Source organism: Agelaius tricolor, unplaced genomic scaffold (genome assembly GCF_023055355.1).
Source record: "Agelaius tricolor isolate 1412-34295 unplaced genomic scaffold, bAgeTri1.0.p SCAF_3, whole genome shotgun sequence".
Lineage (NCBI taxonomy): Eukaryota > Metazoa > Chordata > Aves > Passeriformes > Icteridae > Agelaius > Agelaius tricolor.
In genome coordinates, this window is record NW_027269263.1 from 30,600,770 (window position 1) to 30,628,243 (window position 27,474).

A 27,474-nucleotide genomic window follows, 5' to 3' on the forward strand; every position below is an offset into this window, starting at 1 on the left:
GGTTACACAAATTACCCTTATGAAATTATTCAAATCTAAGCAAAAAGCTTTGATTTGAAAACCTACTCCACATTTGCTGTGTTTACAGATCTTTGGCATGAATATGTATGGTTGATGGAAGATGTGCTGTGCTGAGTGGTTCCTAATAAACAGCCACCATGAGTTTAATGAAAGTCTCATTTTGACAATTTAATCTGCTCCTCACAAGAGCACTTAAGTTTTCTAAAGCATTGAAAGATCAGTTACAAAGATTTCTGTAGTTATAATGGTTATATTATTTTATCTATCATACTATTTATTTTTTTTATGGACTACTATATGTTCATTAACATTTATGTGCTTTTTTTTTCCATTCATCTCTCTTCATCTCATGAAAAGCATATCTGGGTAAGTTAAAATGCCATGGTTGCTGAACATATTAATCTTCAGCACCATGTTTATTTTCTATGTTTTATTCCTACTTTTTTTTGTTTTTCCGTGAATCTTATGTAACAAATCCATTCAGAAAACTGAAACTGAATCCATGCAAAAAAAATGAAAGCTTTCAAAGTACTCAGAATAACTGAAAACCTTGAAACCATACACAAATTTAGATCAGGACTTGCTCCTGAAGTGTTTGACAGAATGAGTTAACGACTTGGAGATAATTTCTGTCTTTTTTTTTTTTTAATAAACACATTTTGGGAGGTCTAAAGTCCAGAATCACAAAGACATTTGAGAGTTAAAGTCAGTGGAAAAATTATGGGTTTAACAAATGCTGATAAGGCATGAATTCTGTTTAATTGAATCACAAAAGACTCACACACTACACAAAATTTTTTTCTGTTTGAACACTGTTGTTGTTTCAAAGCAAACATATATGCAAAAATATTTTATTTGTGCATATAATTTTACTGTTTTCTCTTTCACCAGTTCATTTTCTTCTTTGTTTTGGTTTTAGCAATTAACCTGGTATCAAGTTTAAAATCTTCATCTCTTCTTTGATCTATTGTAGAAATGTTATTTCTTCTTGAATAAGAATTTGCAGACTTAAGGAGGAAATTTCAGTAGGTGTAAGGGTACAAAACTTAATTTTGAACAAGGGTTACCACATTGATTTATAATATGTGATTATGAAATTGCTTTATAAAAACAGATTTGATAACATTTGATCAGCCTGGGACCACTGAGGGTCTCTGATGTAGTACAATACACACAAGATTGAAAGACTGTGTATTATGCAAGTCTGCTCATTTCATAGTTTTATTTGCTTTTTAATAATTGCCCTCTGAAGATCTATTTGTCAGGGTTTGTCTTATCCATTCCTGAATGTGCTTCACTTAGCCTAATAAATATCTTCAGAAAAAAAAAATGCTGCCCTTCAGTTTGCATACAGCTTAAATGTATTCCTAACATGGAATATCCACAGCACTATTATTCTCTAAGCTGGAAGACTGTGGAAATTATACTTCCTTATTTTATAGATTTAAAAACATTCTGTTTATTACTTCCATCTTGATTTCTGTATTTCAGTCATTTTTTTTCTGAAAACTCCTTAAAGTTGAATATAGAACATTTTGTAAAATATTGGAGATTGAATTTTGTCCATTGTTTCCAATCTGACCTGATATTTGATATCAGAAAGGAGAACAAGGGTTTCCAGTAATTTAAAATCCAGATCACTTAAGTGTCACAGTTCAAACAGGATCTGGCATACTTTTTAATTAGTGCAGTCTTTAAGTCAGTTGGATCCTTTCAGATTAAATTAAATCTGCATTGTGTGGCAATAAGAACTCTTGAGTCTCTCCCCAACCTCCCACTCCACTTCCTACTTTAAATCCATTTATAGTCTTGCAGAAAGTACAAGTATATGTAGAAAATGTATCTTGAAAATGTTTCTATAGAAAATGTTTCTATATATAGAAAATGTAACTTGATATTTTTATTAGATATTATTAACTTATACAAATTCAACTTTTATTTTTTCATGCAATGTCCTGAGTTACAGGATTCTGGCATGTCTTAAATAGTTGGCAAATGACAATAGAAAGGATAAAATCTAATTCCAGTTTAATTCATTAGAAATCCTGTCTCCTGTTTTTTTCAGACTTTGAATGTATGTTAGATTTCAAGCGGCAGATGTGTTTAATCTTACCTTGAAATCATAGGATTACTCAGATAAATGCAAGATATTTGGTCTGTCTTTTCTGTCTGGTTCTCTTCTAGAAACCTATCATATGCAGTACTTTGTCATAAATGAAACATTTTAATATTGGTGATAGCAATAACCATAATAATGTCAGTTCATAGTCAGAGGACCTGCTAGGTAAAAACCTCAATCTGTTTTGTGTTTGAGAAAATGTCTGTGATTAAAGGCCATTTCACAAGCTAAATTACCCATTAGCCAAATTTTTAAATCAATTCTGCTTGTGTTTTACAAACATGATCTGGCTCTTGACTTCACTGTGACTCCTTGTCAATTTATCTCACATTTATGATTATGTTTTAATTAAGAGACATTATATATTTTATGCAGTATAATATCCCTGAGGTCTTTTCACATGAACACTATTAGATATCAGAGTAAATCCTATTACTTGCAGAAATATGGAGGTCTGTGTTGAAGTATTGTTTACATTTCATCAAGACAATGTCTGGGTGTCGTGTATTGCACAGAGTGTTTGCTTTATGTGTGTTAGAAATCCTGAGCTGTCTTTGCTTGTTTGCTTCATGGGAGGCAGCCTTGTGTCCATGAAGAAAATTGAATGCCACTGAATGACACACTTTAAGTCAAGATAGCATTAACATCCTACACATGTTCTATTTAAAGATTATTAATGTTTTTAATAAAGTTCATTGGGCTTTATGCAATGAATTGATGACAGCTGCTGATACAGAGCTAGAATTTCCTTGGTACGAGGGAATACATATGAAGTAGATTTGCAGCATAGTAACATAATTTCATTCACTTTTTTCTGCCTTCCTATTGCTTCCATGTACTTCTCCTCTCCAAGGGATTACTGAAGCATTCAGAAGTCAGTCCCCTGCTATGAGAAAGTTGTGCTCTCAGGTTTTTAGGTTGATCTGGGCAGTTTGTTGTACCTGGCTCGTGGATGAGTGGTGCTGAGGCAAATGGCCCAGTGTTAACAGTGTCCTTAGCAAGTTATTTTGGGGAGGATTAAACATCAGAAGTCAGTGCTAGGAAAGCAACTCTGCTTCTCCAACACACAGCTTCACAACACAAGTTGACATTATATGACTTTTCCTTACTGTCTTTGATAAAAATGTGAAAACAGGCCACTTTACGTGGCGCTCCCTAAAACACCCAAAGTATTTCTCAATGTTGGATTGATGTTAAACAGTTGATGTTCATGGAATTTCCAGACTTTACAAAACCAGGCTCAGAGTAATGATATATTTTAAATAGCATATTCCAGTTACTCCCATAATATCTCCAGGAAGAAGATTTTGTTCTTTAGCAGTAATAATGTTATATTTTAAAATATGGCTTTAATTTGGAATTCATTACAGTGGTAGTAAGTGGTTTAAACCCCTATCTTCAAAATAATGTAATTTCTAGTAATGCCTAATTAATGTCAATTTTTCCTTGTTTTCATATGCTGCCAAAAACCTAAGCAAGCATGGAAATAATTGCATTTTAATCCCCTTCCTCCTCACCAATGCAACACGGACACATTGTAACATGGAGTACTCTTCTGACAAAGTCTGAGGAGGGGAAAATCCCCAGTTCCCCTGAGAAGAACCTTCCAAGTTGGATTGTCTGTATAATGCTTTTCATGATCTCCCAAACGCTGTATTTGTAATGAAGGGAAGAGGGAGTGATAAGCTCTAGGGCATTTGTCCCTTCTTCCTCCTGTCATCAGTTGTATGTGTTTGCAAGGAAAATTGAACTGCAGTTACCAATATTTTGCTTTGGGGTTCTTCTGTTTTCAGGAAGCCAGTGACTATCCCATAAGGACAATTGTAGACAACATCTTGTCCATTCTAAAATATTGTTTTCTATTCCAAAACAGGCAGGTCACTGGATTCATTTTTCAGGTGACTTGCACAATTGGTAAAAACAATGCATATTTTTTCCTACATGATACTTTTAACTTAATGAAAGAGTGGATTTTTTTTTCTATAGTGCTGGTTCATATGACCAAAAAAAACCCCAGACACACCATTCATTAGGGTTTTCACTGACTGCAAACTTAAGAATGTATCTCTTAGTTGAAAAATAGAAATTCTGAGTTTAGGTTTGGCTCATAAAGGTTCAGGTTTGAAGGCTTGAAGGTTCAGGTTTCACAGATCTCCTAGTTTGTATTAAGAAGCAGTCAAAAACTAATGTTCCAAAAGTAAATTATAATTTCCATTAACTTTAATATTGCAGTGCTGTTTATAAGAATCATCTGAGGAAGAAATCATAAGTTTTTAAGCATTAAATTCTTTTTAAGGCAAGAAAATGTTATAAAAGTCCTTTTACTATCCTTCTGCATCGATGAGGGAGGCACAACCCTTATGATGGCTATAATTCATGTGCATGTCTGAGTACAGGATTTTTATCTTTATGCTAAAAGTATTTTCAATTCAGAGCAATTTCCTTCTACATGCAAAGACCATTTGGATTACATTTATCAAACTAAAGGCTTTGGCTATAGCACATATATATATATATATGTATATATATACACCCACATATATTTATGGCATCTCATTTCTGGCCTATCCTCATTTTCTTGAGCTGAAATCAGTAACCACAGCTCTATTTTCCTTTTGCTCTGTGAGCCAGACTGCCTCTGAAGTAACAGAAGTGCTTTCCCACTCTGGGAGAATGTATTGGTTTGAGAATCACTGGAATGACTGTAAGCCTCCACACCGAGCCTCAGGCTGTACAGATGTTGCAAAGTCACAGAAGACTCCCTAGAAATATGTGCTTTGTAATTCCAGTATAAAGGAACTGAGTTTTTCATGGAAGTGAGACCTTGAAATGCCAATGCCTCTTCTTCAGGCATCTCAGTTCCTGAAGCCACACAGAGGTTTAACACCAAATTCAAGAGGCCCAGACTCCCTTCCCACCTCCTTGTAGTCCAGGTGCTGCTGCTTTCTTGCTTGGAGCAGGAGACCAACACAAGCAAGGAAGGCCAGTGACCCTCAAAGGCATGATCTCATTTTCTACTTAACATGTTAACCAGCCCTGCTCTTTCAGCTGGGATGATTGAAGAGAATAGCTCAGATCAAAGAAACTGTGGGATCAGGTTCCTCCAGGGATGGACTCCCAGCTGCAGAAAGGGCTCCTCCCCAGGCTTGGGCTGGTTGTAGGGAAGGAGCACATTGTACAGGGTTTTGTGCAGCCCGTGCTCTGCCATGGGACACCAAAAGGGGCATTCCTGAAAGCTTGTGTCTCCCTAAGGATGGCCATGCCAGCTCTGAGACCTAGTAGCAGCAGGAGACCTGCAGTCCTGTTGTAGCATCTGTGGGAGGGACAGCACCACTGTACCACCAGCAGAACCAACCCTGAGGGAAGGCAGCAACCTAAATCCACAGGTAGCTGGGATGTGTACAAGTCTGGCCATGCCTTAATTCTGCTCTCCTAAGCAGGCAGGTGAATACCTTTCATAGGCATTTACTACTTATCTCCCTGGGAATATGGCATTCCTGCATCCCCATCAGCTGCTGAAGGTAACAGGGTGTTCGTGGACCCAGAGAACAACTAGTTGTTTTACTGAGGGTTATGCTTTAACAGAAATCAAGGATTGCTCCACAGTGGCTTGGGATATCCCAGTGACAAAGGAAAGGTCTGCTGCAAAGGCTGCGTGGGAGGAGAAGCTGTATCAATTTCAGTAATGCTGTCAAGTATTTGTAATGTTAAGTATTACTACAGCATAAGCTCAGAAAATAAAGCAGCTTGCTTTCCATAAATATTCAGAGCCAGGGATTTAAACCTGTATGCAAAATCTATTATTTGAGTTCTGTTTTCTGCTAAAGCCAAATTCACTCAGTGTGGCCCCTTGGCAATGCAAAAATCCCCAAAGGACTACTCCTTACAAGTAAGATCACTCCATTGTTTTTATCTGCTGTGATTTTATAGTACATATATTTGAAAGGCTGCTGAGGCAGTGACAAATTGTCAAGGGATAACTGAACCACAAAGGCTGTAGTAATAAAGGAGGACAGAAAAAAATTGAAGTCATAATTCCAAGATTTTCTTGTTATTTGGGAATGTAAGCAAATTTTAATACTACATTAGCATAGTCCCTTGTCTAATTTGTTTTTCACTACAGCTTGTTGCAGAGAGCATTCTTTTGTGGTTTGCTCAGTGGGAGGCAGCTGAAAACATGTTAAATACCAGAAAAAAAGACATTTGAAGGACTGCTTTTTCTACACCATCACCACAGTGGAAATGTCTGGTGAAACAGCTGAATGTTTTTAATATAGAGCATTTTCCTGGTAGTCTAGCTGACTAGTTTATATGTAACTATACCAAATATTTAATACAGCCATATTAAAAGTATCAGTTAGGCTTTGAGAATGATGTTTTACATATACACCAGTTTTAGTCCAGAAAAACTGCAGATACAGGAGCTGGATTGGTATTTGATCAACTCAATAGACAGACATCTATATATATATGTAAAATTGAGAAATCACATCAATTCTATAATTATAAAAAATACATCAGTAAACCATACAGAATTATTTTATATATAATAAATAAAAATATCCAAACATGGAACTACCAAAGATACAATCACCTCTTAATGTGTCAGAGATGGCACATTTAAGGTACAGAATAGCTGTACTGCACAGGCCCTAGCACTGTACATAGCTGGTACAGCTGGCTTAGTGTTTCAAACACAAACACCTCTCACATCCAGTTGCATTTCATCCATGCTTAGTTCATCTCTAGAAGTTGCCACTTCTGGGCCTTACTGAGCCATTACAAAATCAGAGAAGTTAGTCTCAGGAGTCCCTCAGTTTTCTCTTCAGCAATGTCTGTTTTGAATACCCCTTTATTATAGGGTATACTGATTTTTTATTGCTTCGGCTAAAGAAGACACAGAAACCTTGCCTTTTGTATGTTAGATGTTTCAAAGGATGTCAGAAAAAATGAAGAATTGGGAATAGATTGAGAGTACGTTCAACAGGAGAAAGAGCTGTATTGTTAACTGGTGTGTTCTGTGCTTTTTCTATGCCTGTCATTGTGCTTCACTGTTATTACCCTTCACAAAAAGGCAGAGTTGCATCTTTTTGTCCCAACACATAACTGCACATATTTACCATTTCTTGATCCATTTTTAGACATGAACTTCTGGAAGAGGCTCGGAGGAAAGGTTTGCCTTTTGCACAGTGGGATGGACCAACAGTGGTTGCCTGGCTGGAGGTAAGTGTTGGCCATAACTTGAAAATGTGAGTCACATTTGTGGATTGCTTCTGTGTCCTGACAAATCTTAAAAGAGACTGTTACAGCCTCTTCCTCTCCCACTGTGCACTGTGCCATCAGCACTACGTGGGCTTTGACACAGGATGGTGTAAATTAGAGACTAGAGCTGAAAAAAGTAAGACAGATTTACACAGTGGGATAAGGACCAGAAATGCGCTTGAATCCCAAGGTTTTTAAATCATTGAATTACTCAGTCTCTAAATGTCTAGGAACTCCACAGATATTTTTTGTAGAATGATTTACTAACTTTAAATAAATGTGAAGAATTTGTAGCTTTCTGCATTTTAAAAACATAATGGGAAAAAAAGAGTTCCACTCACATTTTCACCTGCAGTGTGGGAGACCCAGGTTGAAATCCCCTGCTTTGATAGGCAGTGCCTTCATATCTGAACTCCAATGTGCAGAGAGCTGTCCTTTAGTACTTTGGAGGACTTAAATGAATGGGTTTTGGAAATCAAGAAGAAAAAAACATTCACCAGAGCTGTCATCAATTTTGACAAAGTAATCAATGAATGTTTTAGGTGAAGGAACTGCTCAAAAAAAACATACACAGATGCTGAGGGGAGAAGGCTGCAGAAAGTAAGAATGTTCTTATACAAATCCACAGTCACTTTTATTTAGCAAGGCTGAAACACTTCAGTGCAGATACAAACTCTTTGTTGGCTCAAAGAACAAGTCTATTCCTTACTATACCAAGCATCTCTACCTATTCACAACTTTTCTCCTGCCTGCTCTAGCTACCATCCATTGATCATCAGTTAGACTTTGTAAAAGTTTTCCCCTGCAATAGGAAAAAGAGATCCCTCTCCAAACCTTTAACAGAAATTTGCTAGTGAATAAATGAAAGATGAGAAATGAAAGCAGCTAGTGTCCACAAAATTTCAGCTTCACATTGGAATTGCTGAGGGTACCTAATGAAAAATACAAAATGAAAACTGCAGAAAGTCAATGCAAGCATTTGTATATGATCTTTGAAAACAGGATTATATCCTCATTCCCAAAAAATCTCTGTTAATATGGAACAATCCTTTATTTGGCCACTACTTTGCTTTGTCATATGACTTCAGGAGTTCTGTAACCAGATTTATATCAGTCAGAAATATTTAGTATCACAGTAAAGGCTGATTTGCTAGAGACCTGCAAAAAAAAGTCTGTAATTTCTGCATACCAATACCCTCATATTTCAAGGAGATCTGAAGTTTCAAGCAGTTTTTGACAAGTTAAGCCCTACTTTTTTTTCTCCTTGATTCTTTCCTGAAAAATAGGATATGCTTCCCACTGTCTAAGAGAGGGGCTGTAAAGAGAAATCAGGATCTGTGAAGTTCTTGGGGAATATGATGACAGTAGCACAGGAGAGCTCAACAGGAAGTTTATGTCACAGTAGTCAGTTCAGATTGAAAACTGATGACAAAAATATATAAGGATGGGACTAGTGTGTTTATTCTGTGAGCATCAGTACATTTCATACTCTCCTAAAGAAAAATATGTGTCACTTCAACTACAGAATAAAGCAAATATTAAAGGAGAAAAATACTCACAATTTAGAAGTATATTATGAAATTTTCAAACTTCATAGGGCTTTTCAGCCTTAGCATTTATTCTTGTTGTTTGTATGTAGCACAGACATAGTTGAGAAACAATTTAAGAATTTTGTGTTTTCTTAATTCTGGAAAAGTATATTGCTCTCAATATCTGAGTTCTCTGTCTAGAATGATTTCTGACTTCTCTTTTGAGAGACTTTTCATGTAACATCGTTTTCTGCTAGGCAGCTATTTTTTTAAAGAATTTACTTATTTTGTTAAAGAAATAATTTACCTCATGAGCAGCAGACAGTTTATTTCTGCAGGGTGAATAATTCCCAGTGTTTATGCTTTTCAGCTTTCCAAGTGTATGTGTGAAAAAAATTAATATTAAAATAAATGAGGTGATGAAATACATTTTAAAGCTATGCATGGTTTTTTCATGGCCATTTAAGTGCAGCTGGGTGTTATCTACCTTATTTTTGGTTTTTGTTTTTTTTTTTTTTTCTTTCATGAAACTTTGTATTTTGTAACAGTTTGTTGGAATCAGATCATGTTTTTAGGTTCAGACTAGCACTGGATGGATGGTAGTGTCTAATCCCATCTGTGGGAAGGACTTACTCAAACAATGCAGTCATGTCTCAACCTCTGTGATTCTTCAGGACTCAAAGCCTGACTGAGCCTTCTGCACTTGACAGTCAAGTCTGTTTTCCCTGTGACATAAAAGTGATCTAACAGCTGTCTTTTATGGAAATATTTCCCAGATAAAGTATAAACCTCTTAAGAACCACACACTTCTTCCCCCAACTGTGTCAAATGAAATGAAAATCCTTTCAATTCATCACCGCTTTCCAGATTTTTTGGTGAATTTCTTCATTTCCTTGACCTTGTGTCCTCTTTTAGTAATCCTTTATTAAGAGAAAAAACAAAAGACAGCCAATGGAATCAGCTAATTCTGATGGCCTATTTGATATGCACAGAGCTAGGTGCATTTGTTTTCCATTATGTTATCCCTAAAATCTCAGTGATTATGGCATTCCCTGCTTATGTTCTTCTCACAGGCTTTGCTAAGCATAATGTACTTCACACCATGTGTGATATGAAATTACCTCCTTTGGGAAAAAAGAGCTGTAGACACTGACATTCATATTAATGAGGCAGCATGAAATGAGAAAGCTAAGAAAAACAAGAGTAATTCACACTCAGTAGGTCCTTTAACAAGGAGAGAATAAGTGGTGAAGAAAGGGGCTGTTCCTGGCTTAGGCTAGTAAGACTAACATAAGGAGAGTAAAAGCATATATCTTCTAAATCCATAGGTGATGGAGCTCTGCTCCCATTTTCTGCACCTACTAACCAGTATTCCTAGCTGGGATGTGACACCAGACACCAGTTCCCATATTTACTGTAAAGTCTGTCCTTGATTATTTGAACTCGGCTTGGTTAATTTCTACTGAGAAGATAAAAGCTGAGAAATGTAAGATTGTGCATCTTGGATACACCATGTTAAAAAAGAGAAAACCAAATTTTAGTGCAAAAGTGAAAAAATTACTTAATTCATCTTAAATGATTTTCTGTACATAATCTTATCAGATAGGCAGTAACATTGACTTGTGCCAGTACTTGGTCATTAAAACTTGGGAAAGGAGTAGCCCAGGGGATGGAGGCAGCTCTAAAAATAATTCAAAGCGTGCCTTGCTTTAAAGTTCTGATTACAGTAAAAGCAAAAAGAATTCACATGAAATCATGGCAATTTCAAAGGTTCTGAAACAATTTTGTTCTGTTAGAGACCATGATATTCATATTTATTTGTGTGTGTTACCATGCTTATTCAGACTGATAGGTGTCCTGACAAATTAATTGTTTGTTATTGGTCATTAATTAATTGGTTATTAGTGGTCATGACACCAAGTCTGACAGTTTAAGAAGCTTTTGGACAACACTCTTGGCACATGATGTGATCCTTGAGGCTGTTCTGTGCAGAGCCAAGAGCTGGACTTGATTGTGCCAGTGGGTCCCTTCCAGCTGAGGATATTCTATGATTGTAATTTCATTTGGGAGATGAAGCAGTGCTTTGGATGAAATGTCCCTTCTCTTGGCAGCTCTGGCTAGGGATGCCAGCCTGGTACGTCGCTGCCTGCCGTGCCAACGTGAAGAGCGGAGCTATCATGTCTGCTTTGTCCGACACTGAGATTCAGAGAGAAATTGGAATCAGCAATCCTCTCCATCGCCTAAAGCTCCGATTAGCAATCCAGGAGATGGTATCATTGACAAGTCCATCAGCACCTCCAACATCCAGAACAGTGAGTCATGTTCAGCTAACTTTTTCTTCCTGCTTCACCCTACAGGTGTCTGCAGAAAAATTTTTGTAGCACCAGAGTGGCTCTATGATAACACACACTTTACAATCAGTGAACTGTCTAATAAAGACTCAGAACTACCTGTTCATCATTTCCTTGATTGTTGATTGCTGATGCTTTTCTTTTATCAGATATTCTTTTTTTTTTAAGTCATTGTTTTGATTATCCTTGATGTTATCCAAACCGGTATCAAGCATCTTATTTGTAATTTTGCCCTTATTTTTGCCTTTCTCTTTCTTCAAATCATCTTTACCACCCTAATCAGATTGCGTTTCTCTTTTTTGTTTGTTTGTTCTCTTTCTTTATTTCTTTTTTTAGGGTGGAGGGGAGGCAGGTGTTGGGAGAGGTCATGTAGTAACACAGCTCTTTTGAGTCTTTTTCCCATTCCCTCTTTTTGCACCCTTTCAAACGTTATCTAATACAAATGAGCTGGCTTTAGGTTCTTCATGCTTTTAAGAGAAGCAGTGATTGGAAGTGTGAGGGGAGCATCTGGAAAGTGGAAGCAGAGCCTGTGCATTCAGTGAGGAAGAGAAAGTGGTGGCAGAAAGGAGGGAAGCAAGTAAAGATACACAGAGATACAAGTCTGAAAAGGAAGGGGAATATATCAAAAAGAGCAAGGAAGTAGATCAGGGGAGAGTAAGAATGAATGTGCTATATATAAAAAGCAGAAAAAAATAAGCTAAACTGATGAGGACAAAAAGAAATAAGATAACAAAAGGGAAGTTTTTAATGCTGAGATATGCTGATGGTAATGGAGATGCAAGAAGCAATGGAGGCTAACAAAAACGAGGATCAGATAGTAAACATGGCACAGAAGTGAAGGACAAAGACTTCACCACTCAAGTGGTGTAACTCAGATTTCTACTAGAAAGGCAATAATAATGATTATGTTAATAATATTTCTATTTTGTAATATGTTGTCTTCATTTGATTTATGGAGAATTTTTGGTGGAAATTAGAATTCAGATACCTTTGTGACCTACATAAGTAACTGGGAAACAGCACTAATGTTGCCATTGATTGCCCTTTTATCTTCATGTTGCTCATGTTCTTTAAATATTGTAGTTTGCTGTCTGATACTTTCTTCCCTGAAAACAGTTTTGTGTGTCGTCATGGTAATATTATGAATTGTAGTGGATTTTACCAAAGTAAAGCAGTAAAGACTCAATATGATGTTTGAATTAGTACACAAAATTAATTTTGATTTTAAAAGCATAAGAGGATATTTCAAAGCATAAAAGCATTTACACTTATGAAGTGAGGGAATATTATATTCAAGCTAAAAACATTGGGAATAGTTTTCCCTTGTTTTTTTAATTCTTTCTGAGTAACTGTGTGCACACAAAGCTGCCCTGCCCTGGAACATTCATTTCTGAGTCTCCAGTCTTTCTGTTTCCCCTTTTTCTCAGGAAAGGAGTTAATTTATCTCAGGTCTCCAGAAAACACAGCACACATCCATCCTCCCTCCCTGACTCTCCTCAGTGTCCTAGTAATCATTTGATGAAAAACAATAGGATGAGGACAAATAGTTTTAGAAGTGAATTTTCTTGACATTTTGATTTACAGAAACACAAGTATTCTGTATTTACAGAAACAGAAGTATTCATTATTTAGATTAGAATATGAGCTTGTGACTTGTGCAGAATATTTAGGCTGGAAAATCTTTGGGAGCTGAAGCTTTCCTGTGCACAGAGCTGTGAGCTAAAGGTTGCATTTGCCAGTTGTTTATGAAATGCAGCTTTAACTATTATTCTTTCCTTTGTGGCAGTGCTCTGCCGGATTTCATCCATCAGTTCTAGTTGTAATACTCCATGACATCTGTTCAGAAGCCGCTAATGAAAGATACAAACCAAGTTGTCTAAAGTTGTCTCTAGTTGCAGCTCGGTAGAGGCAAGAACGTGCTTGTGCTGATGGTGATGCGCTGTTAACTTACAGTGGTGCTGCCTTTCTTCTTTACCACTGCTTACCTAATGTGGATCCCACCTGCCCTCCTGCGGGCCTGTCTGTAGCCCTCAGGCAATGTTTGGGTGACCCATGAAGAAATGGAAAATCTTGCTGCTCCAGCTAAAACGGTTAGTCATTCCACTTCCACTTCAAATGGTTCAGTGCTCCAAAGAGAATAGGCCTGCTCCTGCTTTAACACAGATGCTGTATCTTCTGTAGGATGCATCCCAAAGCATGCCATTAGAAAGTTGCAGGGAGTAATGAAATTGAATTTAAAGAACAGTTACATAATATTTCAGCAAATGGTATTGCCATCACAAAAATTGCGTGACCCTAAAACCAGTATTGGACTTTTAAGAATATATAATAGTTTCAGAACCACTGTCAAACCTCATTTAATGAAATGAAATTGTCATGGTTACAGGTGCAACATTTCTCCTGTAATCTACTCCCTCTTCTTCTAAATGGTGTTTTGTATTTGCTGACATAGAAAGAAATAAGAAAAGACTTGAGAATGGTGCAATAAACAACTTCATGTTTTCATTAATGCTGAGTCTTTCTTGTCCATACTTGGGTATTAATGATCTTTGATTTCAGGTGCATGGAGAGTGTAATTTATTTCTTGCTTTTTTTGTCAAACCTCTCCCTTAACACTAAAGTAAGACTTTTTTTTTTTCAGTTTGGAATATATGTTATTTTAGGTTTTGGTTGTTAACATTATATCATAACTCTATAGATGTGCTTATAAAATACGATGCAATGTTCCAGTGTGATCTCTGAAAAAAATTATCTTCAGTTTGGCAAACTTTATATTCAGCCCAATCCATAAATGGTGGGAGAAGTTCTGGAGCTAAATTTTGATGCAATAAGGAATTATTTCTTCAAAGTTTATGCTTTTTAGAGTATTTAAAGTTTTTTCACCAGCAGTAAGGAAGCCAATTTTTTTTTAAACTGAGCTCATTTCTAGTTTTATTATTGTTGGTAAAGATAAATGCAAGTATAACAGCACTGAACTGACAAGAAGTAGAGTTGATCCTGTTTAACTGGCCAGCCAGAAAAACACAGTTGTTCCATAAAAAATGTTATGTAAAAAGCTCCTTTACAATACATTTTCAAGAAGACATCTTTTTATTGTTAATGTTTTAAAATCAAACTAGAACCAAAAAACTACATCCCTAATGCCCAAATTTTTAGGCAAATGTTTGTGTTTTAATTGTGAAACTGTGAAGAGTGTTTAAATAATGCTGTAAAATTTCATCAAGATATGATTTTCTATCTTGAAAACTCAGCTACATTTTATGGTCTTGGTCTTACAATTTTCCAGGTAGTTTAGCCCAGGACATTGCCACTGGCCAGTTATTTTATTTGTGCGTTTTATGTGAATATTTTCATTTTTATTAACATGCATATGAAAATCACATCTTTTTATAACTAATTTTTATTGTCTTTTTACCTGCTTTACTAATTGCTTCCTGCTGATAATACAGAAAGAGTCTGAAGAAGGCAGTTGGGCTCAGGTATGATCTTTCATGTGACTTTTTAAAATTGAAAGTTGATAATAACGTAATTGGGTGCATCAATATGCATAGTGGAATATAATATTGTGAGATTATTTCAATGACAGAACTATGATTTACATATTTTAGAGTTCTTCTCAAAGAATACATTCTCTGGACAGTTTTTTTAGGTAAAGCAAAAATAAGTACATATGTCATGAATATTTTTCACAGAAGAAATTACTACATTTCAGGGACATAGTCTATCTCCCATCTAAAGCTGTGTTAAGAGTTTTAGAGAGTAAGCATTTTCCTCCTTTTTCAGAATAGGACACTTAAATATGCCATGAATTTGAATTGAGCTAACTTTTCTAAAATCACACCAAATTTTTTTAGAACAATTGTATAAATCACACCCAAGTTATCAGCCTACAAATACTGTCATATATTTTATTTAAAACTGCCAATTAGCTACATTTTTAAACTTTTTCTCTCTAATATATGCACACTTACACGATCTTGCTATCTTTACTGATGACATTCCTTTTCTCTTCAAAATCTTACAAGAATGAAATGTAAGGGGAGTATATTTTCCCTCGTAGATAATATATCCATCCAGCATTAATTGTGTTATTCATTTGTTTGTGACATTAAAAACAAAACCAAAGACATAGTTAGGCTTGAAAGTGAACCTGAGCATGATCCTGTTTAGTTAGTATAAATTTTGCAATTTGTTAGTTTTCTGTTTTGTAATACAAAATAATTAACAAAAGTGACATGTAAAAATCTATTTTGCATTTTAATAGGGAAGCTCATATAAAAATAGCTCCATATGCATGGCTTTTTCATATAGTCCCTTCCTCACCCTAGTGAAATTTTAGCTGAACAATGAAGCCTGGGTACAAGTTTCTAGGAGGAGCCTGGTTTGCTTCTATCTCAATTAATTTCTTGAGCTCTACATTTGATGGATTTAGGTTTAAACTGTTCACAGCTGAAAATATCTCATTTAACTGTAAGCCTGAGTGCCAAACAACTGAAATTAACTTTCAGTCTCAAAAGGATTTCAGGTGTGTATCTATGAAGTGTTATTAGGCTATTTATGAAATCCTTCTCCCCACAAACAGAAACAAGCCTTAGTGGATTACCTGGAGCCATGTTTGTATTACCAGTTAACAGTTCAGGGTTTGCCTGGCATAAATATTCTAGAAGGTCGATTGAAAGCAAGTAGGATTATGAAACACACATATTTTGGTTGTGTAACAAGTCTGCTTGCATTTAAAACAGAAAAGTGAAAAAAATCCCTTAAAACTTACATAAGAAAACAAGATACAACAGGCAAAACTGCTGTCTGTAACAGATATCTCACAGTGGTTCCCTCTTCCAGTGTTAAAGCAAAATCAGAATTACTAACTTTTTTTAGACATAATTTTTTTTTCAACATAATTTTTTTCTTTGAGACATATTTTGTTTTCAGTCTGTGGTGCAGTCTTGAACAAACTCACTAATTTTTCCCCCTCTCCGTTTTCTTCTCTCTGTAGACCCTGGCTTATGGTGACATGAACCATGAATGGATAGGTAACGAATGGCTGCCCAGCCTGGGCTTACCTCAGTACCGGAGTTATTTCATGGAGTGCCTGGTAGATGCGAGGATGTTAGACCACCTGACAAAGAAAGATCTGCGCGTGCACCTCAAAATGGTGGATAGTTTCCATCGGTATGTGGGCATAAAAACTACATCCGTAAAAATGCTTTTGTGTCTGCTCTAGTGCTCAGTGCTGCTCAGAATAAAAACACTTTCTGTTGTTTTGGTGCGGAAAAACATACAGAAAAGAGAGGGCTGACTGTCAGAAATCTGAATTCAGAGAGATTCCTTTAGTAATAGCAACCACATTGCAATTATGTCTCTAAAAACCAAGATACTGGTACAGATAAATTATGTAACGAGCAGGGAACCATTAATATATCAATAGACTCTAGACAATACAGAAACAGTAATAATTTAAGTGGTGTGAATTATCAGAAAGTGCTAGGCTAAGCTTTAAAGCCCTGAGATCTCATAATAATGAAAAGCTATTGTGTGTAGCACATAAAAGCTGTTAACAATACAAGCAATTTGACAGTTGTTGGGTTACCTAGGGATATAGCTAGGAAGCTAAATTGGAAATATGGAAATAAAGGCATTTAAACTTTAGGGAGAATCAGGTTTATGTGACAAGAAGTGGATTTCTTTTTAATATAATGTCTGATTTGTCACTTTTTAAAAGCCTGATTTGACAAAACATTTCATGGCTCACAAGGGCTGACCTTTTCAGATCTTCTACCTCTTTTAATGCTTTGGGTTTCTTACGCTAAAACAGTTATTCAAACATACTCATTTTGTTTTTTTCCATTTCATTCCTGAAGTCTGTGGAGTTTTTTTACCCTCTGTTCTCAAGATTTTGTACATGGGTACTATGAAACACCTCATGTGAAGTGCAGGAAATACATCCTACATATGTTCCCATCTTCAAAATTATCTTTATTAACTCTGTAAATGTTTCTCTTTAAATAACAGAACAAGCTTGCAATATGGAATCATGTGTTTAAAGAGGTTGAATTATGATAGAAAAGAACTGGAAAAGCGAAGAGAAATGAGTCAGCATGAAATAAAAGGTGATAGTTGCTGGGAATGAATACTGGGAATGTTTCTTCTTTTGAAGCTTGACACTGTTAACCCATTGTCATGCCATTTAAGCAAAGCATTTAAGCATGTGCTTTAAGCAAAACTAACATAAGTCCATCTTTCTTCAGAACAAATCCTAAATTAAATTGGGCACAGTTAAGTACTTTGCTGAATTGGGGCTGGAATTCTGAATGGTGGTTTCACACATACATTTTGCTAAATTGAGTTTTGGATATGGATCTTATCTGAACCTCTTTCAGGCTCAGAAGCAGAAGGCCAAACAGTGTGCAGCTCAGTGGGATGTGCTGGGGGCAACGCTAAAAAATGGGAGCACTCAGGACCCTATGCCCCAGCTTTTGAAAACCTTTGCCTTTGATTTCTTATGTCAAAATGTATCATAGAAAATGCTGCTTGGAGGGTTGACCACTGAGGCAGTTGATTGGTGCATAAGAATATTTCCTAACAAAACTGGCCTTATTAGAAGATTTCACAGCTGATTCTAAAGGTTTTTTTCTTCCTGTGTAAAGCTCTCTAGAGCAGTTGCAGCTCACTGCATGGTTCTTTTTATATATAACAATTAGGCTGGCTGGGTTTTTTACAGCTGTCAGAAATGAATCCTTTGATTCCTTTGAGCTTTTCCAGCTCTAGTGACTACAGCAGTTAGCACTTCTCAAGGACAATGCTGATCAGAAGAGCTAAAAAAAAAGTTGTGCATTTGTTCAAGGCACATAATGGCATGCACTAATGCAAAGACTTTGCCTTGGACATGCAGGATCAGTGCCAGTCAGCCCAAGTGGGTCTAGCTGGAGACTGACATAGGGGAATTGGGTGTTGGTCTCAAATTCTAGTGTGGCTTCAGTGCTAGTGGCTTCAGTTCCTTCTAGGACAAGGGTAATAATTCATAGCCTCCTTCACCTCATCAAGCATTGGTCAGTTATTCATGGTCCCAGGTGGGATTTGGTCGCTGCCTGCCACTGTGTTTCAGCTGATCCTGACCCCAAAAAGCGAGACACTCTCAGCCAGGCAATGGAGAAATCCTGCTCCCAAAACAGCCACAGCAGCTGGACTTGTAAAGGTTCAGGAATAAGCCTCATCACTTAGTAAAGAAAACTCAGTACTATGTTTCCCAATTATAACTCTAAAGATTAGTATAAGTAACTTTTTTCTTCACCTTAAGGCAGGGCAGGATACTTTTTCAGAATAGCTGAATCCTCAAAAATGGTTTCCTTTGTTGCCTTAGCTTCATAATTGGTATGGACTTAACAAGTTTACGAGCTTTCTGTACTAAAAATAGTTTGCCTCTAAAATAGTGAACTAATCTTTTACTTTATGGCATGTTAGTATGTGATAGGCGCTGACACATCTCCCAAAATGTTTAATACACAACTCACATGTGAAGCCTTGAGGAATGGCTACTTCTCCAGTGCCTTTGCACTGTAAAATCTTGCCTGCAAATTGAAAAGGTATATATAGGAAATGGGAAGAATTGCATTATGGAGATCCCCTCTGGAAGCACATTTCTCCTTTGGAAACATTATTACTTGAAGATAATTAATCACATAGAGTTTTTCAATAGGACATACTAAAGCTATATGAATAGTGCTAGCATTCCTCATGTATGAAATAAAGCAGTAAGACATCCACAGTGCATGCACAGCTACACCCATGCACCTGTACAATGTGGAAGTTCTCAAGGCATCAGGAGACTGACCTGTTGTTATATCCTTACAGATGTGCTGGTATGGAGCAATGATCGAGTCATACGCTGGATACAAGCCATTGGCCTCCGAGAATATGCAAATAATATTCTAGAAAGTGGTGTACATGGTTCACTTATAGCACTGGATGAAAATTTTGACTACAGCAGTTTAGCTTTATTATTACAGATTCCAACACAAAACACACAGGTAAATTTCCTTATGCTACTTCTGGTTAATCTGTACCCATTATTACCTTTTATTCATCTTCAACCATTTTAATTGTTTACTTTGGTATCTCTAGGCGCGGCAGATCCTTGAGAGAGAATACAACAACCTTTTAGCACTAGGAACTGAAAGACGACTTGAGGAAGTAATTAATTTTATTTTCAGTATTTATAAAATATCATAGTAAAACATTAACATCAAATTGAATGCATGAAGACATGTTAATTTTCACATTGTTAAAGAGAGTCAGTTACAGCTTAAAAAAATAAGGAATACCCATCAAGGTTTTTAAAGTAACTTCAGCTTGGCTACGTATTTGTGTCAATACATATGTTGGATGCTAAATTTGACACTGCACTCTTACGTTAAGATGATCATTTTCCAGAAAGGAAACATGCAAAATGGAGTGGAAGTTTTGCTGGTTAGAGCAGGTGGTGGGGGATGTGTGTGGGTGGGATGCCTGTGCAGTCTATTCTTTAGGACACTTACACCTTTTTTAAAAATAAAGAAAATAAGTAGATTTTTCAGTTTGTTCTTTATTGCTTTTTTCCTTCAAAGTTAATCAATATTAATAGAGTGGGATTTGGGGCAGTTATCTTGGAAGAGGAATCTCAAATCCAACTATGGAAATTATTTATCTGAACATAAGAGTCCAGTGCAAAAATGTTTAAGTCTTGGACTTCGGCACATAAAGAGAAATAAAACTTTTAAGGATTTGCTGAAAATGTCAGATGCCTATGAATTCTGTGCATGCACATGAGTGTTTAATCATTTTTTAGTAGTTTATGTAAGCTTCCTAATGCAGTAATAAATCACTTTCTGTCACTGTGTAAGAAAGTTCTATAGAGGTGATACTAAACCCCTTGACTATATGGAGCACAAGATTTAAGAAGAGTTTTCCACCCCAGCATTTAATATTTCTCAAGCTTTTACAAACATGTCTCAAACACATTGCAGTGACTGGATGCAGTGCAGCAGGGCAGGGTAGTTGTTATGGAACACATTTGGCAGTGGCAGAGATAGCACACAGCAGGATGGTAAATCAAAAAGCTTCATTTTGCTTTATCAAACACAACTGTGTTGACAGAGCGATGACAAGAACTTCAGGCGCGGCCCCTCCTGGCGACGGCAGTTCCCGCCGCGTGAGGTCCATGGGATCAGCATGATGCCGGGCGCGTCGGAAACGCTGCCTGCCGGATTCCGGCTCACCACCACATCCGGCCAGTCGCGGAAGATGGCCAGTGACGGTATGAACTCATTCCTGCACTTCCTCTTGGAAAGCACCAGCCTTGTCCTAGCATGCCAAGTTGACTTTTAAAGCATGTCTGTCTCGCACCACAACGATTGCATTCATTAACTAGGGTGAACCGAGTCTGGGAAACTTGAATTAGGGAACGGAAAAGCACTGACTTGGCATATTATTGATTTTTTCAGGTTTGCTTCACACAAACAGTGTTTATTTAAAACACAAAAAATGCCAATCTCACTATTCTACAGCTGTAAAGGAAACAATCAGAAAGACTGGAATTAATTTACTAACTTTCAACTGAGACTGAATATAATATCTAAGCACATTTTTCATCCTATTAGCCTCTCTCCCAGGTGGAGTGTTTTAGAGAACACAATCAGAAAGGGCTATCACCTTTATTTTCCTATCTTACTTTCAAATTAAATAGCTTAGCCTTGACCATCAAATAACTGAAGTTGCTAACAGTCACCAGCAGATGAGTAGTTAGCAAATGCTGAAATTCAGGTACTAATTGAGTTACTATACACCAGTCTGAATTTTCTCTGGAAATCTTTTGATTTCCAAAAGATGCACAAACTCAGAAATGAGTGGAAAATTAGCAAGCAGATCATAATTAAAAAGTAAATAAAATTTAAAAAATCATTGTAAGAGAGCATGCAGAGGAAAGAAATCCCATCACAGCTATTTCTTCAGGTTTATGGAAGATAAAGCCAAGTATACCTGCCTGAAGTTCTGAGAAATATTAGTACAAAAACTGCCCCACTTAAAATACTGCCATTTATTTAATCATGACAGGATTCAGTCTACAAATAGACTTATCTCAAACTTGTAGAGACCTGTAGAGATCACATCCTGTAACTTGATAATGAACTTGGTATAATAGTATTGCCACCTAAATTCCATTAAAGCCATCTGAATTCCATTAGAGTTTCTTACCCTTAAAAAAACAGTGCTTTATGGTTGCAGTTACAGATGGAATAATTTACTGGTTGCATCACTGAATGCCATTGACTCCTAGCTTCCATGGCATTTCCATTGCCCACATTACTGTAATATACAAGAACTTTATAAACATTAAGGGATTTCGAATTCTAGTCATGGTATGATGTAGAAAATGATGTTCTGCATTTTACAGATGTGGAGCTAAGGCAACAGGCAGATTTAGTGATTTACTTGAGGTCTTCCAGACAGTTAATTCTTGAGCCAGGTATACTGAACTCAGTAGACTTAAAGGGAAGTAATTTTGAAGACCTGTATCTTCATCCAGGATTTGGCTTCCTATCTCTCAGCAGTAAGAATGCAATAGTATTTAAACAGCATGATAGGTAAGAGCATTAGGAATTACAACAAAATAAAGACAAAATTGAGTTTTAAACTGTATTCCCTTTAGACAGATTCCAACAGTACATCAGCCATGAAGAAGTTCTGAGTTTTGAACTAGACCATGCTCAGATCACATTAGAGAAAGCCACAGAGCAATTTAACAGCCACCCTTCCCATGGTAAACAGACTGATATATTTTACTGATGATTCTAAAGAGGCTCTGGTTTGTTTCCTTTTTTTTTCCCGATTTGCAGTTGCTTCATCACGACTGCAGAGGTTAGACAGCTCAACAGTTCGCACATACTCATGCTGACAAGGCCTAGCAAAGAAGCCAGCACTGAATTGTTGTGAGTATTCTGTAGGGGCCATCATGAAAGCTCTTTATGACTGCACTACACCCCACATTATCCAAGCACAAACCAACATGGAGCAGAGGACGTAACTGAGGATGTAACTAAGGACTCCCTAGGGCGGTCATTTGGTCATAACAACAGACTTAAGCTCAGTCCACAGGACACTACCAACCATATTTTGGGAAGAAGGCAGAGGGAATGAACTTAATTTATGAGAACTTGGTAGAGTTCTACTAGGAGCTGGAATGTGGGGTCAACACTACTAAAGCAGAAGAGATTTACTTTTTTTTTTTTTTTTTAATTAAAGCTATGGCTCAATTTAGAACATCAGGTAGCTGCATAGACTTACCCATACAGAAAATCTTGAAAATTTATCTATTACAGAGATTCCTGCACTTCTCAAATCATTCAGAACTGACAAAGAAAGGATTATCTGAGCTGGATGCAACTTTGGATCAAATTTAGTAGTGGAATTCTTGTTAAATTTTTCACCATATATCTTTTGAGTGGGGTTATGAATATCGCAGAGTCACTTTTCCACAGTTCTGTGGAAATACAGTTTTCTATTTTGTCCCAGCTTTTGGAAAAAATACACACATGATGAGTAGTTACATCAATATGGCACCATTTTATGCTAGTATTTTCTCACTAAAACAATTTCCATTTAGTTACTTGGGGAATTGCAAGGCAGCTGGAAAAAAATATTTGAATATCACCAAAACCTCATCAGACATCAAATATGCTTTAGTAGCTGTTGGATATTGTAGGCAAGACATGCAAGGATCTGCAAGCAAGTTGCTGGTTTTTTGTTTTGATTCCCAAGACTGGGACAGACTTGGGGCCGTCAAGATTTTACTAACTTTGTGTAGGTTCAAAAAATACTTAGCAATAGCAAACGTTAACAGTGGGAAAAGTGGATTGCTCAGGATCCTCCTGATGACATGAGCCTTACTTCGAAAGATTGCAAGAGTATAAAATCTTCCTCTTAGTAAAAATGGGACCTTTTGAGCCACCCCTTTTGAACCACACCCTGGCGGGGTGTGGTTATTTGTTGGTTTTGGTTTGGTTTGGTTTTTCTGAAAAAGCAAAGTTTAGTAGCTGAATCTACAAAGACGATGATGAAGCACATAAACTATAGAAATGTTTTTATGTGTATGCATGTATAGATTTGAGCATGGTATTGCATCAGTAAGTCAGCGACAGGACTCTCACAGGGTTCAGTGGTGACAGAAATGGAAGGCAGAGAACCTTTTCTCCTATAAGCTTCAGAATCACAATGTTGGAAGCAATTAAGCATGACCAAGAAGTTCTCTTAGGCCAACAGTAATGGGCCAGGCACTTGAGGTGAGGTTTGAAGAGTGCAATAAAAGCAGAAATGGAAAACTGACACACTAACAAAAATTAATTTAAGATTATCCAAACCATTTATTCCCACTATATTAAAAATTATCTAAAAAGTAGCAAAGCACAAACAAAAGTAAAGTAGCAGACTTTTCTAGCACTATAAATGTATGGAAGGTATGTATTTTGAGCAAAAAGGTGTGTATCTAAAGTTACACAAGCTGTACAAGTTAACTTCAATTTCTATTGGGGTATTGGTAGTGTTTTAAGTATCAGTAGTATGTATCACATCAGCACTTGCTGCGTGTCCACTATTCTCCTACTTAAATGCTTGAGTGGCCTATAAGGATATCAAATTTGCATCTACATGCAAATTTACATCTACATGTAAAGTCTAATACATTAGGTTAATTGACAATAATATACTAGCATTTCTCTTCTCACTTACCATGTACTCCTTTTAGAGAAGGAACAAGATGGTGTGAACTAGAACTTTAGTATATGCACTTACTATAAAGGCAACTTCAAAATGCTATGCAGGTAATAAACCAAGAAGCAAGTTCAAGTAATTTTGATTCCAGTACATTATATTGAAAATCAAACCAACATCCCACCCCTCCACCTCTCCCCAAAAAACAACCATGCAGGGAAAATATTTCCTTCACTATTATATCAAACTTGAAAATTTAAACAAATTGCCTGCAGCTCAAGAATGACAGAAACATATTTATCATAAATGGAAACTGCCCATAGAGGGAGATATCAGATTGAAGGGCAACAGAGGAATTTTCAGAATTTTGTCAGCACAGTTCCCGACTAACAGTTTCTTCATGGAAGGAGCTGATTGATACTTGGACAAAAGGGAAGATTATTCATTACAACATACCTCCTGAAATTTTCCAGATCCATCTTAGACAGAGACTCAGGCTTTTGTAAACCTTGCCTAGACTACATCAGCAGCTGTGATACTCTGGTGAATTATCTGCATGCACAAAAGCAGGAACTAAGCAGCAGAGGGGAAGGATAGCGGGATGAGTTACCACACAATAGCGAGATAAGGGAGTTTTCTACGTAGTAAAGGAGAACATGCCCAGAAAGAGCAGGCCTAAAAGAAAGCAGCAAACAGACTGCACATGGAACAAATGCAGATGGCCTGTGATTACAGCAGGCTGCAGATTCTTGTATTCTGCTACTCTTATGAGAGTAAGATACATTCTCTTACAGAGACTGTCAAAGGCTTGTCCACACAATTTATACCTACATCAGTTTGGTACAATTTTCCAGTGTCTGTATAGTGTATGTTCACAGCAGCTGTGTCCTGTTCATATGCTTTCAAACTGCATTTCAGGTGTTTTTTTTTTGAATATTTGTTGAAACCATAATGAGCCAGAAACCATGTGCAGACATTCTCGGAACAGTTATATGAGCTTACTCTGCACAGGCCTGTTTTAGTGCACTTTGTATCAGAAATTTAAGAACAATTAAGGCTGCTGGTGCTGACCATTTAATGTTGCAAAGAAATGTACTACAGAGAACATGGGACCCATCAAGCTTTCTGCTGTGGTGGCTAGATGTGGTGGCCCAGCTGAGCAGCTGCAATGTCTTTACATAGGCAGTGGACTTGGCACTCACATTATCCAAGCTTTCCCAATACTTTTAACTTCTAAAACACTTGCCATTGCCAAGTCAGAAGGGTCATTCAGGAGAGATTTCTTGCCACAGGCTGGAACAATAGAACATATTACTTCCACTTTTATTCTAATGAAATACTAAAGGAGACTTGGCAAAATCAGTTACATACTTTACCAATGAAGGGTCCGAAAGAGGATTTGTAAAGACAAATGGAGAAGCAGCGTTCCAAAAAGATGTGAATGATAGCTGGAAGCAGCTAGCCCATAGCAAAGAAACCATCAGGGTGAAAAAGGTAAATGCTGTCAAGCTGCAGTGAACTAGGAAGAGGAGCCACGAAGTACATCAGCAATGTCTGTACACTGAGAATGTGATTCACATTGTGCCGAAAAGGCAAAGGTCTCCAGATGCAGGAAACTAACCCCAGTGCTGCACCAAAACAGCAGGAAAACAACTGTAAAATGAACATAAGCAGCAGTCTGTGTTGACTGAGGACAATTACTAAAAGATTAAAATGAATTATTAGTAATTTTATGTTGCAGATCTAAAATTAAACAAATGCATGCCTCCTACAAATACTTGAAGTCCATATTTTAGTAACTTAGTTACTAAACTACTTACTTAGTGGTATATTTTCTGTTGTCATTGAACTTTAGGCTGAAATAGAATCATAAATCTTGCTAATTAATGTTTGGTTTTTTTTTTCATAGATGTCATCTCTTTCTTCTACTTTACCTGAAGTGCACTACCACTACTTAGGAAAAGAGCATTAAAACTCTGCAAGAACAGGTTAATAAGGAAGAGAACACATAATGTTTATCATACAAACAGATATGATGTTCCTTTCATGTATTGGTTAGTTTAAAACATGAATACAAAATACCTAAATTACTTAAACAAAAAAAAAAAAAAAAGAAAAAAACAATCTCCCCCTTTTCTCTCAGCATCTCTGTCATCAAAAATTTGACAGTAGTGCACATCCAAAGCTTTTATCAAATGAAGCCACTCATCTTTACATTGTTACATCTGTTTTATTGTAAAATACTAGACATTTACGTATTTACTGTGTATGTATTTCTTTTAAAATGTGTAAGTCTTATGTAAATGGATATAAATATGATTTTTTAAAAATGAAATCTATGGTACATGGGGTCTCAGTGCAAACATTTGACAATACAGTGTCAATAATACTGTTTGTATCTTTCCATTCCACCATTTTTACAGTTTTTGGATTGTAACAGTCAAATTAATATGTTTAGCAGAGTTAGAAGCTTCAACATGTTCCTACTGAGAAAAATCTGTCAATATTTAAAGCTGAACACCTGCCTCTGATGATGTATAATAGAATGACATAATCTGGAACTGAAGCCAAAATGGACCTCTAAAGACAAAATGGAAATGTTAGATACCTACAGAGAAGCACCATGATGGCTCACCTATTAAAAACAAACACATAAATCCAGAAGAACTGTTTATAAAAAAATAAAAAGCAATTTAATAAAACATGATTTGTAAAAAAAAAAACCAAAAACTTTCTTCTATGTTACCTGCGGACCAAGAAGAATCTTGCTTTACCAAGAGCCACCTTTTCGTTCCAGGATCTTCAAACACCAGCCAGCATTGGAAAAGTAAATCTAGTATTTGCATAGAGTCAGATTCTTCTTTCCAGATATATTCAGCAAAGAAAAAGAAAGAAAAAAAGAAGCCAACCCCCACCATTTCTTCATTCTAACAGGGCATTAGACAGGCTCCTGTCTAATGTTATGCTTTTAGCCAAGATGGCCTTGCTGAGACTTCACAAAAGTCAGTTTTATCAGAGGAAATAACTGAAAGACAGAGTGATTAATATATAGTGTATAAAAGTTTAGAAGAGCAACTATTACCTGCTGTGGCTTTATTTGGTGGTGTTATTGTTGTTTATTCTTTGTTTAAATGGGAAGTTTCAAAGTAAGACCTACTTAATAGTCATTTACCTATTTGCTATTTTTCAGCTGCTTGATCTTAGCTCAAGACCTGTCTTTTAGTTATTTCTTTTAGCAGTTTGATCTGCAATGTTTGCACGTACATTAACATTTGTTTTGTCTATTTTTATTTGGCAAACTTCGGTCAATCAGATGGTGAAAGATTTTTCTCCCCCAATGTCAATAAAAAAGAGAATTCAGTGCTATTTGTGTTCATTAGTCTGTTACGTTTGGTATGTAGTAGCATTAAGTTTGGAACCAGATGCTTCTCACAGCTAAGCATAAGAACAT

At 36.5% G+C, this 27,474-nt stretch overlaps 1 protein-coding gene across 9 annotated transcripts in view; it reads left to right on the top strand.

The window, feature by feature from the left end:
• PPFIA2 (PTPRF interacting protein alpha 2) overlaps nt 1–27,389 on the top strand; it is a 287,260-nt gene extending 259,871 nt beyond the window's left edge. For all 9 annotated transcript variants that reach the window (XM_071423345.1, XM_071423347.1, XM_071423346.1 and 6 more), the window contains 11 exons: nt 7,282–7,363; nt 11,043–11,243; nt 13,310–13,372; nt 14,732–14,761; nt 16,279–16,454; nt 17,295–17,392; nt 19,134–19,309; nt 19,404–19,472; nt 20,415–20,574; nt 22,154–22,246; nt 25,933–27,389. In XM_071423345.1, the coding sequence (XP_071279446.1) occupies nt 7,282–7,363; nt 11,043–11,243; nt 13,310–13,372; nt 14,732–14,761; nt 16,279–16,454; nt 17,295–17,392; nt 19,134–19,309; nt 19,404–19,472; nt 20,415–20,574; nt 22,154–22,212 (1,114 nt within the window). In that variant the 3' untranslated portion in view covers nt 22,213–22,246; nt 25,933–27,389. The remainder of the gene's footprint in view (nt 1–7,281; nt 7,364–11,042; nt 11,244–13,309; nt 13,373–14,731; nt 14,762–16,278; nt 16,455–17,294; nt 17,393–19,133; nt 19,310–19,403; nt 19,473–20,414; nt 20,575–22,153; nt 22,247–25,932) is intronic.
• Nucleotides 27,390–27,474: the final 85 nt, after the last annotated feature.